Source organism: Heptranchias perlo, chromosome 27, assembly GCF_035084215.1.
Source record: "Heptranchias perlo isolate sHepPer1 chromosome 27, sHepPer1.hap1, whole genome shotgun sequence".
Lineage (NCBI taxonomy): Eukaryota > Metazoa > Chordata > Chondrichthyes > Hexanchiformes > Hexanchidae > Heptranchias > Heptranchias perlo.
This window is the reverse complement of record NC_090351.1, coordinates 11,355,100-11,371,764: the sequence shown is the minus strand read 5'-3', so window position 1 is coordinate 11,371,764 and position 16,665 is coordinate 11,355,100. Positions and strand designations below refer to the sequence as shown.

Below are 16,665 nucleotides of genomic sequence, written 5' to 3'. Positions count from 1 at the left end.
AAAAGTTTGGGAAGTTCCCCTTTAATTGCTTGTCCAGTTTGAAATGACTGTAACATTAAAGGGTGCACCACAAAATGGGCCCTGCTGGTTATTAGGTGTCAGCTGTGGCCCACTGATAACAGTCACCTTTAAGTCAGAAAGGTGTGGGTTCAAATTCCAACTCCAGAGACTTGAGCACGTAATCTAGGCTGACACTCCAGTGCAGTACTGAGGGAGTACTGCACTGTCGGAGATGCCGTCTTTCAGATGAGATGTTAATCCAAGGCTCCGTCTGTTCTCTCGGGTGGACACAAAAGATCCCACGGCACTATTTCGAAGAAGAGCAGGGGAGTTCTCCCTGGTGTCCTGGCCAATATTTATCCCTCATCTAACATCACTAAAACAGATGATCTGGTCATTATGGGATCTTGCGGTGTACAAATTGGCTGCCACATTTCCTACATTACAACAGTGATTACACTTCAAAAGTACTTCATTGGCTGTAAAGCATTTTGAGATGTCCTGTGGTCATGAAAAGTGCTATATAAATGCAAGTCTTTCTTTTACTGGGGCACCAAATGATGCATAAATTGTACTGGGATAGGAATAATCAAGGCACAGATTCTCAGCAGCCCAGTGGTCAGTAAGTGATAGTTAACTCTCAGTTTAAAACTCTCCTTACTGGAGTCCTTTGTTCACAGTTGCCCCACCTTCACAAAGGGGTTCTTGAAATTATCCGCATGAAATCTTAAATCATTCATCACAAATTTAGAAAATGATTTTCTACACTTTGAGAAATAAAGAAAGTTTGTAAATGCTGAGGCTCATTTGTCATTGTGCATTCACATTCCACAAGTTTAACTAACGTCAACCCAAAGCAAACAGCACTTTGCACTGACAGTAAACTTGGAGAGTAAATCAGATATGAAGGCCTTAACTCACTCTGAAGCGAGATGGAATGTGACCGCCCCCTTCCAGGAGTGTCACTTTGCTTCATTGCTCTGCTGGGCCCTGACACTGGAGTTAGACTGCATTTACACTAAAACTGCAGTGTAGTTGTGATACAGATGTAGTGGAATTGCAGCCTAAGATATTAGAACAGAACTGTCCCAAACAGTAAATTTGGGAGATTCTGTGCACAGAGTGGGTGCAGCGCAGATTCACCACAATGGTACCGGGACTACGTGGGTAAAATTATGAGAACAGGTTGCATAAACTTGGCTTGCATTCCCTTGAGTATAGAAGATTAAGGGATGATCTAATGGTGGTATTTAGAATCATAGAATTAGTAGAGCACAGAAGGAGGCCATTTGGCCCATCAAGCCCGTGCCGGCTCTTTGTTAGAACAATCCAGTTAGTCCCGTTCCCCTGCTTTTTCCCTGTAGCCTTGCAATTTTTTTCCTTTCAAGTATTTCTCCAATTCCTTTTCGAAAGCCATGATTGAATCTGCTTCCACCACCGCATTCCAGATCATAGCAACTCGCTGCGTAAAAAAGTTTTTCCTCATGTCGCCTTTGGTTCTTTTGCCAATCACCTTAAATCTGTGTCCTCTCGTTCTTGACCCTTCCACCAATGGGAACAGTTTCTCTTTATTTACTTTTCTAAACCCTTCAGGATTTTGAACACTTCTATCAAATCTCCTCTTAACCTTTTTCTGCTCTAAGGAGAACAACCCCAGCTTCTCCAGTCTATCCATGTAACTGAAGCCCCTCATCCCTGGAACCATTCTAGTAAATCTTTTCTGCACCCTCTCTAAGGCCTTCACATCCTTCCTAAAGTGCAGTGTCCAGAACGGGACACAATATTCCAGTTGTGGCCAAACCAGTGTTTTATAAAGGTTCAACATGACTTCCTTGCTTTTGTACTCCATGCCTCTATTTATAAAGCCCAGGATCCCGTATGCTTTTTAACCACTTTCTTAACCTGTCCTGCCACCTTCAAAGATTTGTGCACATATACCCCCAGGTCTCTCTGTTCCTGCACCCCCTTTAGAATTGTACCATTTAGTTTATATTGCCTCTCCTCATTCTTCCTGCCAAATGTATCACTTTGCATTTCTCTGTGTTAAATTTCATTGGCCATGTGTTCGCCCATTCCACTAGCCTATGTCCTCTTGAAGTCTATTACTATCCTCCTCACTGTTTACTACATTTCCACGTTTTGTGTCATCTGCAAATTTTGAAATTGTGCCCAGTACACCCAAGTCCAAGTCATTAATATATATCAAAAAAAGCAGTGGTCCTAGTACCAACCCCTATGGAATATCACTGTAAACCTTTCTCCAGTCTGAAAAACAACCGTTCACCACTACTCTCTGTTTCCTGTCTCTTAGCCAATTTCATAAGAACATAAGAAAGAACATAAGAAATTGGAGCAGGAGTAGGCCAATCGGCCCCTCGAGCCTGCTCCGCCATTCAATAAGATCATGGCTGATCTGATCCCAACCACAAATCTAAAGAACACAAGAAGTCGGAGCAGGACCCGGCCACATAGCCCCTGGGCCCTCTCCGCCACCCACAGGGCATTGACCGATCCGAACTCAGCTTCATGTCCAATTTCCTGCCCGCTCCCCATAACCCCTAATTCCCTTTACTTCTAGGAAACTGTCTATTTCTGTTTTAAATTTATCTAATGATGTAGCTTCCACAGCTTCCTGGGGCAGCAAATTCCACAGACCGACCACCCTCTGAGTGAAGAAGTTTCTCCTCATCTCAGTTTTGAAAGAGCAGCCCCTTATTCTAAGATTATGCCCCCTAGTTCTAGTTTCACCCATCTTTGGGAACATCCTTACTGCATCCACCCGATCAAGACCCTTCACAATCTTATATGTTTCAATAAGATCGCCTCTCATTCTTCTGAACTCCAATGAGTAGAGTCCCAATCTACTCAACCTCCTCATATGTCCGCCCCCTCATCCCCGGGATTAACCGAGTGAACCTTCTTTGTACTGCCTCGAGAGCAAGTATGTCTTTTCTTAAGTATGGAGACCAAAACTGTATGCAGTATTCCAGGTGCGGTCTCACCAATACCTTATATAACTGCAGCAATACCTCCTTGTTTTTATATTCTATCCCCCTAGCAATAAAAGCCAACATTCCGTTGGCTTTCTTGATCACCTGCTGCACCTGCATACCAACTTTTTGATTTTCTTGCACTAGGACCCCCAGATCCCTTTGTACTGCAGTACTTTCCAGTCTCTCGCCATTAAGAAAATAACTTGCTCTCTGATTTTTCCTGCCAAAGTGCATAACCTCACATTTTCCAATATTATATTGCATCTGCCAAATCTCCGCCCACTCACCCAGCCTGTCTATATCCCCTTGCAGGTTTTTTATGTCCTCCTCACTCTCTACTTTCCCTCCCATCTTTGTATCATCTGCAAATTTTGATATGTTGCACTCGGTCCCCTCCTCCAAATCGTTAATATAGATTGTAAAGAGTTGGGGACCCAGCACCGACCCCTGTGGAACACCACTGGTTACTGGTTGCCAGTCCGAAAATGAACCATTTATCCCAACTCTCTGCTTCCTGTTCGATAACCAATCCTCCACCCATGCCAGAATAGTACCCCCAATCCCGTGATTTTTTATCTTAAGTAATAATCTTTTATGTGGCACCTTGTCGAATGCCTTCTGGAAGTCTAAATACACTATGTCCACTGGTTCCCCTTTATCCACCCTATACGTTATATCCTCGAAGAATTTCGCATCCATGCAGCCTCTGCCCCTTTTATTCCATGGGTTTCAATTTTGCTGACAAGCCTATTATGTGGCACTTTATCAAATGCCTTTTGAAAGTCCATATACACAACATCAACCATATTGCCCTCATCAACCCTCTCTGTTCCCTCATCAGAAAAATCAATCAAGTTAGTTAAATACGATTTGCCTTTAACAAATCCATGCTGGCTTTCCTTTATTAATCTACACTTGTCCAGGTGACTATTAGTTTTGACCTGGATTATTGTTTCTAAAAGCTTCCCCACCACCGAGGTTAAACTGACTGGCCTGTAGTTATTGGGTTTATCCTTATACCCTTTTTTGAACAAGGGTGTAACATTTGCAATTCTCCAGTCCTCTGGCACCACCTCCGTATCTAAAGGGGATTGGAAGATTGTGGCCAGAACCTCTGCAATTTCCACCCTTACTTCCCTCAGCAACCCAGGATGCATCCCATCCAGACCGGGTGACTTATCTACTTTAAGTACAGCTAGCCTTTCTAGTACCTCCTCCTTGGCAATTTTTAGCCCATCCAGTATCTCAACTACCTCCTCTTTTACTGTGACTTTGGCAGCATCTTCTTCCTTGGTAAAGACAGATGCAAAGTACTCATTTAGTACCTCAGCCTTGCTCTCTGCCACCATGCGTAGATCGCCTTTTTGGTCCCTAATTGGCCCTACCCCTCCTCTTGCTACCGGTTTACTATTTATATGCCTATAGAAGACTTTTGGATTCCTTTTTATGTTAGTCTATTCTCATACTCTCTCTTTGCCCCTCTTATTTCCTTTTTCACTTCTCCTCTGTACTTTCTATATTCAGCCTGGTTCTCACTTGTATTATTAACCTGACATGTGTAATAAGCACCCTTTTTCTGCTTCATCTTACTCTCTAACTCTTTTGTCAACCATGGAGCCCTGGCTTTGGTTGCCCTACCTTTCCCCCTCGTGGGAATGTACCTAGACTGCACCTGAACCATTTCCTCTTTAAAGGCTGCTCATTGTTCGATTACAGTTTTGCCTGCCAATCTTTGATTCCAATTTACCCGGGCCAGATCCATTCTCAACCCACTGAAATTGGTCCTCTTCCAATTAAGTATTTTTACTCCAGGTTGCTCCTTGTTCTTTTCCATAACTAATCTAAATCTTATGATACTATGATCACTGTTCCCGAAATATTCCTCCCCTGACACTTGCTCCACTTGACTCATCTCATTCCCCAGAGCTAGATCCAGCAATGTTGGGCCAGAAACATACTGATCAAGAAAGTTCTCCTGAACACATAGAACCATAGCACTATAGAAAGCACACAGAAGGGGGCCATTCGGCCCATCGTGTCCACGCCGGCTCGAAGAACAACCAGGTGCCCATTCTAATCCCACCTTCCAGCACCCAGTACGTAGCCCTGCAGCTTACAGCACTTTAGGTGCAGGTCCAGGTACTTTTTAAAAGAGTTGAGGGTCCCTGCCTCTACCACCAATTCGGGCAGCGAATTCTATGTACCCACCACCCTTTGGGTAAAAAAGTTTTTCCTCATGTCCCCTCTAATCCTTCCGCCAATCAGCATAAAACACACTTCAGAAATTCCTCTCCCTCTTTGCCCTTTACACTATTACTATCCCAGTCTATATTAGGATAGTTGAAGTCTCCCATTATCACTGCTCTATAATTCTCACACCTCTCTGTAATTTCCCTTCTAATTTGCTCCCCCATATCCTTCCCACTAGTTGATGGCTGATAGAATACACCCAGTAGTGTAATGGCACCTCTATTGTTTCTTAACTCTAACCAAATAGATTCTGCCTTTGACCCCTCAAGGACATCCTCTCTCTCCAGCACTGCACTATTCTCCTTAATCAATACTGCCACCCCCCACCTCTTTTTTTCCTTCCCTATCTTTCCTGAACACCTTATATCCAGGAATATTTAGTACCCAATCCTGCCCTTTTTTTGAGTTAGGACTCTGTTGTCGCCACAACATCATATTCCCATGTGACTATTTGGTCTGCAGCTCACCAACCTTATTTACCACACTTTGTGCGTTTACACACATAGGGCATCATTTTAGCACCCGCTATCAGGTGTGTTCCTGGCGGGGGGGCTCCTAAAATTGGAGAATCCCGGAGTGGGTCGGGAACCGGACTCCAACCCGCCCACTTCCGGGTTCCTCACTGACGCGCCGGCGTGCGCGCGCAGCCCCCGCTGGTGGGAATCCCGCAGGCAATTAAAGCCAGCGGGGTTCCACTTGAAGCTATTTATTTTGCTTGTTCAGGTCATTAACTGACCTGATTAAGGGATTATGTGAGGAGGGGTGGGATTTTATAGCAAACTGGGACTGTTTCCCGTACTGGGGGAAACACTCCTAGTTCAAATGGACCTGTTGCAGCCATCAGCCTGTGGCAGTTGCAAAGGTCCATTTGACAGGTGGTGGGGGGAGACCCTCACTCATTGCAGGAGGCCACTCTGTCACATGGGACAAAGTTTGGCCTCCACCACCCTCCTCCGGACAATCAAAGTCACCAACTTGCACACTTACCCCGGGGTCCAGACACATGTACCTACCTTGCGGACCCCCTCAGATGTACATCTTCTGGATGGGGGCCGCCGTAGCTGCAGTCATGACCTCCTCGGAGGGCGAACAGCATCACCAGCCTCACCAGCCTCGCCACCCACGCCGTCCACCTCTGACACGTGGAGCTCCACAACAGCGTGCTGTGACACATCCATCTGTACAGCAGGAGGGAGGGCTACCGCAGAGAGAGATGCATCGCAGAGGGCACTATCCTCGCCACAGGGTCCACAGACTGAGGCTCAGCTTCCTGGACCTCTCTGAGCAGCAGTGCACATGGAGGCTCAGAGTCACTCGACATGTAGTCTTGGACATCTGCAGCCTCCTTCATGCCAAGCTGCTCCTGGCTGGCCCGAGCACCATCTTCTTACCTGTCACTGTCAAAGTCACCACTGCCCTCAACAACTTCTCCTCCGCATCCTTCCAGAGTGCCACCGGGGACATCGCCGACGTCTCTCAGCCATCTGCACAAAAGAGCCCTGCAAATACACCTACGCCCACTCTGCAGTGACACAATGGGTGGCATCAGTTGTGGGTCTTCATGGTGATCCTCAGGAAAGGGCATTATTGCACAAACCAGACAAGATTCGCAAAGACATGGCAGTAGTGGTGCCAATATAATATGTAATGTGAGTGGTCAGAAATTCAATATAAGTAACAACCATGACAAACCCTCAAACACCCTTGTGCATCCCCTTCATGCTCACGACACATTTGCCTTACGCTGCCTACTGCACATATCTGATGCATGCCCTGTGGCTGCAGCACAGGTAGTGGCAGGTTGAGTGAGGCTGACCATGAAAGAGATGCACGAGAGGGTGAGTATGAGATAGAGCCATGAGATTGTATGAGGATTGGGTTGAGTGGTAGTGGCGGGATGAGTACTGGCGAGGTGAGTAACTCGTCAAGGCTTCTTCGACAGCACCACCCAAACCCACGACCTCTACCACCTAGAAGGACAAGAGCAGCAGGCACATGGGAAAAACACCACCTGCATGTTCCCCTCCAAGTCACACACCATCCTGACTTGGAAATATATTGCCGTTCCTTCATCGTCGCTGGGTCAAAATCCTGGAACTCCCTTCCTAACAGCACAGTGGGAGAACCGTCACCACACGGACTGCAGCGGTTCAAGAAGGCGGCTCACCACCACCTTCTCAAGGGCAATTAGGGATGGGCAATAAATGCTGGTCTCTAGCCATGCATTAACCTGCCTTATCTTCCTATTTCTGTACTCACTAGCGCATGGCACTGGGAGTAATCAGGAGTTTACTACCTTTGAGGTCCTGCTTTTTAACTTCCTCCCTAGCTCCTGAAACTCTGACTGCAGGACCTCATCCCTTTTCTTTCCCATGTCGTTGGGACCCAGATGGACCACGACTTCTGGCTGTTCCCCTTTCCCCCTCAAAATGTGCTGCACCCTCTCCGTGATGTCCTTTACCCTGGCACCAGGGAGGCATCACACCATGTGGGACTCACATCGGTGGTCACAGAAATGCCTGTCCGTCCCCCTGACTATCGAATCCCCTATGACTACTGCATTTCTACACTTCACTATGCCCCCTGTGCAGTCCTTTGCCCCATGGTGCCGTGCTCAGGACTACACTCCTTCGAGGAGTCATCGTCCTCACTGGTATTCAATGCTGAATACTGGTTTATTTACTTATTTAAAATGTTAAAAGGATTCGGTTGGGTAGATACAGAGAAACTATTTCCTTTGATGGGGAATCAAGAACAAAGGAACAAAATCTTAAAATTAGATCTAGGTCATTTAGAAGGAAAGCACTTTTTCCAACAAAGGGTAGTGGAAATATAGAACTCTCTCCCCCGTGGGTGCTGGGATAATTGGAGCTTTCAAAATTGAGAGCAGTAGATTTTAGGTAAGGGTATCAAAGGATATAGAGCTAAGGTGGGTAAATGGAGTTGATGTACAGATCAGTTATGATTTAATTGACTGGCCGAACAGGCTCGAGGGGCTGAATGGCCTAATGCTGTTCCTATGCAACACCAGCGTGTTGTACAGAGGTGCTTCTCCCACATGAACCGTAGGGGGGTAGCAGAGAGCAGCATGAAGGGCCATGCACCTGTTCACCTGAGTTGGAGCAGGTGCAACAAAAACTTGGCGCAGTTTGATAGAAAGCAAAATGAAACGTCCCCAGCGGGCCCTGAGTCAGACTCTCGACACACAGGCAGTCAAGAAGCTATGTGAGTGGGAGTATGGGCAAGTCACAGACTGTTCAGTTTTAAATTACACCAGTGAAGTAGATGGTGCCCTTAACAGCTCTGAAAATGTGCAGAGACAATATTTACCATTTTGCAAACTTTTAGTTTGAAACAAACAGAAGCAATTGGAAAATACACCCAGCTCGTGTTTAATCACGACCCTGTAACTTTCCCTGCGATAAAAGCCATAATAGTTCACACATATCTTCACCATTGCAAAACCTGTTGATTTGATCAATTCTGACAATGATTAATGGGAGGGATCTGGTTTCCCGTCACTGGCTGGGCGGGTTGGCCCATTTCCAGGTGTATAATGTGCTTCTCTATCTCCCTCCTCTCCCTTTTATGCAAATCCCTGCTCGTTGACCATGGCCCGGGCTCAGGTAGGAATTCCCCCGAAGGTGGGGCTTTTGGCTGGAGATCTCATCTCGTGATCCGAGGCGAGTTATATAAGATGACGATTCTCAAAATACAGCCAGCAGTCGTGGTAAAAGGCAGGTGTGCGGATGTGAGAGATCCTTAGTCAGAGTTCAAACACCTTTTTGTGAGGAACAACCTAAAGTACGGATTACAATTCGGGTTGTGCTGAACCAGACCTGCTTTTAAAGGTAGATTTTACTGACCAGTTTATAGACAGATGCCGCAGTGCGAGTAAAAAGCTAAAATAATTTAATCAATAAGTTTTATTTGCTCAAATTCACACCTTTTTTACATTGCAAATTGATTTTTTTTGGTGCACTCGTTTTATTGCAATGCTGTTTGAGCTCTAGAAATGTGTGCTTGCTTGTAGGTATCTTACTAAATATTAAATGCTCTCTGCAGGAGTTATTATGGCTTCAACCTATGGGATTGGCAATATTCTGACTGATGTGATGCGCTCTGTGTATCAGACTGAAGAGAATCAGTCCATCTCTACTGGCGCCAGGGAACAGCTACCCAGCCCAATGCTTCCAACAGACATACTAGGTGAGCGAGAGAAAAAATACATAACAATGGGTAGGAAGCTATGCTAAGGGAGGGGGAAAATACAGACTGAAGGATAGCACATCTTGGAAAGAAGTAGATCTGTTTTAATTTTAAATTGTATGTTGCAGTGACTTGGCAGTATAATGTGAAGTAAATCTGACTGTTTAATGAGTAAAGTAACTCCTGAAGAGCTAGGATTATGAATGCTCCTCACTGGGTGTTGCTTAACTAGATGGCCCTCAACCTATTGGAACACACCTGCCAATTGGTTCTATGGTGAAAATATCCAGTCATTAATTTGAAAAAGTCTGTCATTATTGCAAAAAAGGACAATTTTAACAGCATTCTATGGGATCAGTTGGGGTTTCTTAACAGTTTAACTTTCTGCTGGTTTCAATGTTTGTGACCTCACCCCCACCTAAAATCATCTGGTGATTGCTTCATATAAAGTTAGTGATGAGCAGCTGTTCTATCTGCAGCCAGTAAAACTAAAAAAAAGTGCATATTTGCTTAGACTGAAATGCTGATGTAAATGGAAATATGAATTGTGCTAATTCATTGCTTAACTCTGGAGTAGGGTTGGGGAGTTTCTCAGGGCGGTGCAGCTGACTGTACAGTGAGTGAACTACGTGATCATCTTTAATGGATTGATTTCTTTTGTCTAGATTCCACCTCTTGGTTTCAGCTTGACCCTCAGTTGTGGAGTAAGCAGCACGTCCTGGAATGGATCAGTTACCAGGTCGAGAAGCACAAGTATGATGCCAACAATATCAACCTGTCCTTCTGTGACATGGATGGAACCACTCTCCGGATGCTGACAAAGGGCCAACTTGTGGCTATCTTTGGTCCACTGGGGGACGAGCTCTACAAAAGCCTGCAGGATTTAAGTAAAAACAGTAAGTAAAGCAGCAGTTATAGTATGCTGAACATCAGCTAGGCAAAGTGCTTGTTTATCCATAGTGGCTGCATAGTCTCTGTCCTAATGGACAATGCTCAGTTGAAATGTATAATAATGGTTGAATAAATTGGAAGTAAACTTAGAGTACTAACTGAGCATAAGGGGCTACTGCTAGACTTAATACTTGCAATTACTTGCTTGCAAGTGGCTAGTTCTAATGTCAGCCAGCAATAACTTGAGGCAAATGGGGACGCTGCAGTTGATCATTTAGATCTTCAGTGGCCGTAGCAGCGAGTACCCGTTGACTGGTACCCTTTAAGAAATGGGGGGGATCCTGCCTTAGTGAGCTAGTTTGGTTAGAATTGCTGTTACTTAGCAATTCACCTTAATGTTGCAGTCATTTAAAAGGTCACTGCATTGTTAGCAAATTCTCCAGTATATTATGTATCCCATGCCTAGTGTGAGGTACTTTGGAAGATTATATATTAATGTTTGATATTGGAAATGAATGTTGAGAAAACTAAGCATCTACGAGCCTTGCAACTGATTATATTCTTAGATGTTGTGCAAGAAAAATGGATTAATTTTGCTTTTCATTGGTGCCAGGTTTTGATCTGATGACCGATGACATTAACGACATCTTGCTAGGTATCCTGCCAGAAGATGGTAGCGAGTACAAGTTCTTGGACACAGTAATTAGTAAGTTTTTTTTTAAAAAAAAGCTTTCAACTGAGTTGAGAGAAGAATGAGGGCTTTTTATTATTCAACATTTCATGGGTATTAATGGCTGCACTAATCTGAGCCGACCCAAATGAAAACCCTTTGGTAATTTGGAGTAAGGGGTGTACTGTGCGACTCTTGAGGAACCAAAGTTCGTGGTGCCGACCCCGATGTACATTGGAAAGATGAGTTATGAATTAAGACTATATTCCTTTTATTACATTAGTGAAATAGCATGAGTATAAGCCTGGGAGCCCACTCAATACCTCGACTTTCTTGTTTAACATTAATGAATAGAAGGAAATATGCCCCATCGTGGATAGGTGATGCTTAGTTTTGAGTTTTAAAAGCCTGTAGCGGGTAAGAAAAAGGGAAGATTGAGGACGGAGACCATGCAGCAATTTTAGAGCTTATAGCTGCTAGTTTATAAACTCCTTTTCCATGTGAAATGCACTAAGGAGTTGCTGGTACAATACCTGTGCGTTCAAAATAAATTGATTGTCAAGTTCAGTGCATTGCATTGGGAGGCAAGAGGAAAAGTTGGGAGAGCTGTTAAGGGACTTGGGATCCCTTAAAGGTCCCTAGGAGATGCAAGTGATCATCACCCCTGACAGTGGAAATGATGCCAACTGCATTCTTTTAGAACTATTGGAGTTTGTCCTCATTTACTTGCCAACTACTATGTCCTTGGCCAAGTAAACATGGAGTTTTGCTGCATTTTAAAAAAATCTTGAGGTGATGTTTGTGTTTAATAAGGTTGCCTTTATCTGTCATGGTTTTGTGTAAACATCAAACTGTTCTATCTTCACTAACTCATTTCCTTTGCTCCTAGCCTGGAATGAATTAGACAATGAAGAATCACCAGATCATTGGAAAACCTTGCCTGATTTCCAACCCAGTGACCCTGGATATGAATCTGCACCCACATCTCCATACAGCATTGATGACTCCAATCCAGGTAAATTGACCCTTGTTAATATACCCTGTGTGAGATTCACCAACGCAAAGTACACAGCAGACCTAGCCTCCTACAAACAACAAGCTTAGTTGTGTTATACGGTTGATGGGTAAGTAATGGGCTGAAGTCACTAGGTATTAAAACAAAATCTGTACATTGTTTGAGAGTAATCAGAGCAGCCAGTGAAATATACCAGCCAATGTACTGAATTAAGACATTCAGTACAATAAACTGCTAAAGGCCATTACTTTATGTATTGAAATTTAAATATTTCCATTTATGTAGATAAGAACTGTAGATCTGCATGAAACAATGTAGGAACTAACTCTGGATTTCATTATATTCCACTTTTTTTTTCTTTAAAATACATTTTTTTTTCTCCCCTAGTTTGGGAGTTACCAGACGGTCATCTCCCAGTGTGATGTGTTGGATAGCTTGGGCTGTGTGCTTATTGTGGCCATTGGCAGTACTGGCTCATGGTTGGCCAGCAGGTGGCATCTTCAGTGAGCAAACAAGTGCAAGGCCATTTTTGTCTCCTCTCCATTGAGTTGGAACAGCTCCATGCACCACATGGTGATCCATCCACTGGCTTCCATCCTGTCTACCAGGCAAGCAAAGTGCAGTTCTATTGGGCCACTCAGTCAGGCCTTTGCTGTTGGGGAGGGAGAGGGGCTCAAATACTCACTTCTGCTGTGTCTTTGGTACCCGTATTACCTAAGGCTATGTTGGTTTGTATTGTGGTAAATCGCTTTGGGAGATTCAAACCTGTTAATTGAAGATTTTTTTTCATTTTTAACATTCTCCTTTATTGCTTAGTTATACAGTCCAGCTAAATGAACTCAGTGATGCACTTGATGTAATGTGTTCCATTCTTCTTGTGTTGCAGGTTCCCAGACACCTAACTCCCCAGACTCCGGTGGAAGCGAATCAGATTTTGATCATACAACAAGAACTAGTCAATATGCAATCCACAGTGGTAAATATTTCTTCAATTTGTTTTAAAGTGACGGGTGACATGCAACAACTCTCATTTATGTTCGCTTTCACTTTTTTTTAAGAGGGTGGGGTTTGTTTATCAATTGATGTTTGTGCTGAATATTGGAACTGATATTTTCTGTTCTCTCCACCCAGTGTATAATGTACTCCCAGGTCAGGGTTAGCTGTCCTGACAATGCCCTGTAACCAACACCCCTCCGCCGGCCCCCCCCATCCCAAACAAATCAAATCTTACACGAGCCTCCCCTCCTGTAACATTCCCATATACATCAACCGTGTTAGTCTTACTCACAGTAGCCATATCACTTAGTGTCAGTGAAGGCTGAATTATGGCCTGTTTTGCACTGTCGACTAGTACCCAGTAAAGTTGAAACCTCACTATTTGTAGAGCTCAGTAAAATGAGAGAGGATAGGAGACTTCCATTGCCTACTGAGTTGGCCTTGAATCCAGGTCATAGTGGTGGAAGGACTTTGTGCTGATCCCAATAGATCCTTATTTATGTATATTTTCTATTACAATTGAAGTTCATTTCTTAAGAAAACCCACAATGTAAAAAAAAATTGTGTAGTTTTACTATCTTCTTTGACTTATCTTCTTTTATGCTCCATTCTTTCAAGATAAAGGACCATTAATTTTTTTGGTAGTTAAGACTGTAATTGATCCTTTCTATACTGCATTTGAAACCACTTTCTCAAAGTCCATTATCGTGTCCTCATACTCATTGCTATCTGAGCAATTTCAATATATTTCAGTCTGACCAGTGGATAATCCAATATTATGGGGCTAATATTTTTGCTGTCTTTTTTTTTTAAATGCAGAAGGATTTCCCAAAATTTCAAACGGCGATTCCAAACCTCCCAAACGAGGAAGAGGACGGCCAAGAAAATTTGGCAAGGAAGGAAAGAACTGTGTAGAAACCAAGAAAAGCAAACACTGTAAGTGAGTCAGTACTGTCACTATGGTACAAGAAACCTGTATCCCCAAATAAAAGCACCTCAAAAATAACTCTATTCAATGGGCAGCCAATTCTGGATGAGCCTTCTCATTAAAGTTGTTCGCAGATGAGATTTAAATGTATTTTCTTGGCGATAGCTCTTTAACTGATCCATTCAGTTTGGATTCAGCCATCTACTGTTATCAAATCTGATCTTCCATCCCTTGACATCTGTTCCCTTCATTACCCCTCCACTTTTTTGGATTTTTTTTTTTCTCCTATCACTTAAAAACCAGAAGGACCGATTATTCATGTTTTGTGAAACATGGTCGTTGCAGAATGGCTTCTGTTTACCGACATAACAGCAGTCAGTGCCCTTCCAGAGTATTTCATTGTGTGAAGCAATTTGAGACATTTCATTTTTGAGATGCTAATATTATGATTTTGCTAACCTGATTGGACTTGAGCCTTATTCATTGGTACTACTCCAAGCTGGGAACTGCCATTAATATCTTCAGTAACAACAAAACACTTAGGTTGACCAAGGAGACTTTGTTGATGGACTCCCTTGAACTTATGATGTTCTGTTGTGCCCATATATTTAATCCTTTTTGGTTTTTGTTTCTAAATTCGTGTGTCTCTCGTTTTGCAGCCCCACGTGGCACCCATCTCTGGGAGTTTATTAGGGATATCCTCCTTCATCCAGAGATCAACAACGGCCTTCTGAAATGGGAGGACCGGTCCGAAGGAATCTTTAAATTTCTAAAATCCGAGGCAGTCGCTCAGCTCTGGGGAGAGAAGAAAAAGAACAGCAGCATGACATACGAAAAGCTCAGCAGAGCCATGAGGTGAGAGGATCGTAGATTTAAAAAAAAAAAAAAAAAATTCTGGGGATGTGGGCATAGCTGGCAAGGCCAGCATTTATTGCCCCTCCCTAGTTGCCCTTGAGAAGGTGGTGGTGAGCCGCCTTCTTGAACCGCTGCAGTCCATGTGGCGAAGGTACACTTGGTGCTGTTGGGTAGGGAGTTCCAGGATTTTGACCCAGTGAGCACGAATGAACGGTGATATATGCCCAAGCCACGATGGCGTGGGACTCTGTCACCCCCTCCTGCTGCTTACGCTAACTGTGGACCATCTGTCTGCCATCTTGTTTGATCAGCCCATGGTTTGGGTAAAGAAGAACTGAGTATTTAGAAATGGAACCCAATCTATATGGATCTGTGTCACGAGTGTTAATTTTGAATGATTATATGTTCCACAACTTAATTCATTTGTTTAACTGAGAGGATCATAATTAAGAACTAGTTAAACATTCTGTTGCTAAGCAACATGCTTGCTAGGAGTACAGAGCTGTTGAGAGAAACGCAGGGATATAATCCGCTCTAACCATTCCCATTTCTCTTGCAGATATTATTACAAGCGTGAAATCCTGGAGCGAGTGGATGGGAGAAGGCTGGTCTACAAGTTTGGAAAGAACTCGAGTGGTTGGAGAGTTGGAGATGCATGATCAGAAAAAGCTTTATTTTTTTTCCCCCAATAAAATTCACAAACTCTACAGAGATGTTTGCTGGCAAACAAATTCCATCGGATGGAGTGAGATAACCTGGCCTGCAATGGACTGATGTTGATCCATTTGGGGGATGTGCTCCTTGGGCATTAAGTGGTGAATTTTGTGAGAAGATGGATGTTTGTGTTTGTTTTTCATTCTCCACATTATCAGACTCCAGCCTTTCTAGGGCCAAATGTGTGTGTCATAAAGGTGGCACAGGAAAAAGTAAGCCTATATTTGGGCCAAAGTAGGTTATTAAACCAATTAAACTGTTATGGACATGCTACAAGCTGTTTGATCACAACCCTCTGAGTGCACAACAGATATTCCAGACACTGGGCAAAAGTGAACGGCTCGAAGAAACAATCTCTTTATTCTATCCTGGCATTGTTGGTGTTGCTGACGTGGTTTGTCCTGCAATACAGCTATGTGTAGCTGTATTGCAGGAAGTGTGTTTTGTACAAAATCTGTTTTATGGAGTTTGACAACCTGTGTGTGTATATAAAAATATATATTGACATCCCTTCGTGGCAATTTGAAACGTTGGGAACTTATTCAGCTGGACTGGTACAATTTCCACTGGATTATGACTGTAAATATGATTTTGAAAAGAAACAAGGGTAAATATTGTCTAAATAGGTTGATAGATTTTAAGTCACCAAACATGTAATTATGGATCTGTATGTACTTTTTTATTTTCCTACAGAATACATTGATATTTTGCAAATAAAAACAAATTTAAAATCTAAACCCATCTGTCTCATGTGTCTGAATCATATGACTTTGTCAAACTTGTCTCTGTTTGAAATAGAAGTTTATAATCTTAGAGTGGACTCTTCATTTTCTGCACTCACAAAGCACAAATATTCTTTCTGTGGGATCTGGGTCTTTGTCAGTGTTGCAAGTGGGACATTTCCCTGGATTTTGTACTACATATCTACATCAGGTGCTCCCAGTTCAGATACAGCCCACTTGGATGAACAGGAAAGCAGCCTCTAATCTGCCAACGACTCCTTAACCTCTATCACAGAGGCGCACTGCACCAATGTGATCTACTGTCGACACTGGCTGTTCTTCTGTGCTGAATGTGATGGCTGACTTTAGTGTATTAAACTCTTACCTTTGTCACAATAAGACCCTATCCCTTCAGTTCATTT

General features: G+C 43.4%; 1 protein-coding gene across 1 annotated transcript; it reads left to right on the top strand.

Annotated features, from left to right (window-relative positions):
- The first annotated feature begins 8,954 nt into the window (after positions 1-8,954).
- LOC137344396 (ETS-related transcription factor Elf-3-like) lies at positions 8,955-16,258 on the top strand. The gene is made up of 9 exons (XM_068007317.1): positions 8,955-9,094; positions 9,309-9,452; positions 10,118-10,348; positions 10,957-11,049; positions 11,903-12,028; positions 12,915-13,004; positions 13,844-13,960; positions 14,612-14,807; positions 15,367-16,258. The coding sequence occupies exons 2-9, from the start codon at positions 9,317-9,319 to the stop codon at positions 15,464-15,466; spliced, it is 1,089 nt and encodes a 362-aa protein (XP_067863418.1). The 5' UTR covers positions 8,955-9,094; positions 9,309-9,316; the 3' UTR covers positions 15,467-16,258.
- Positions 16,259-16,665: the final 407 nt, after the last annotated feature.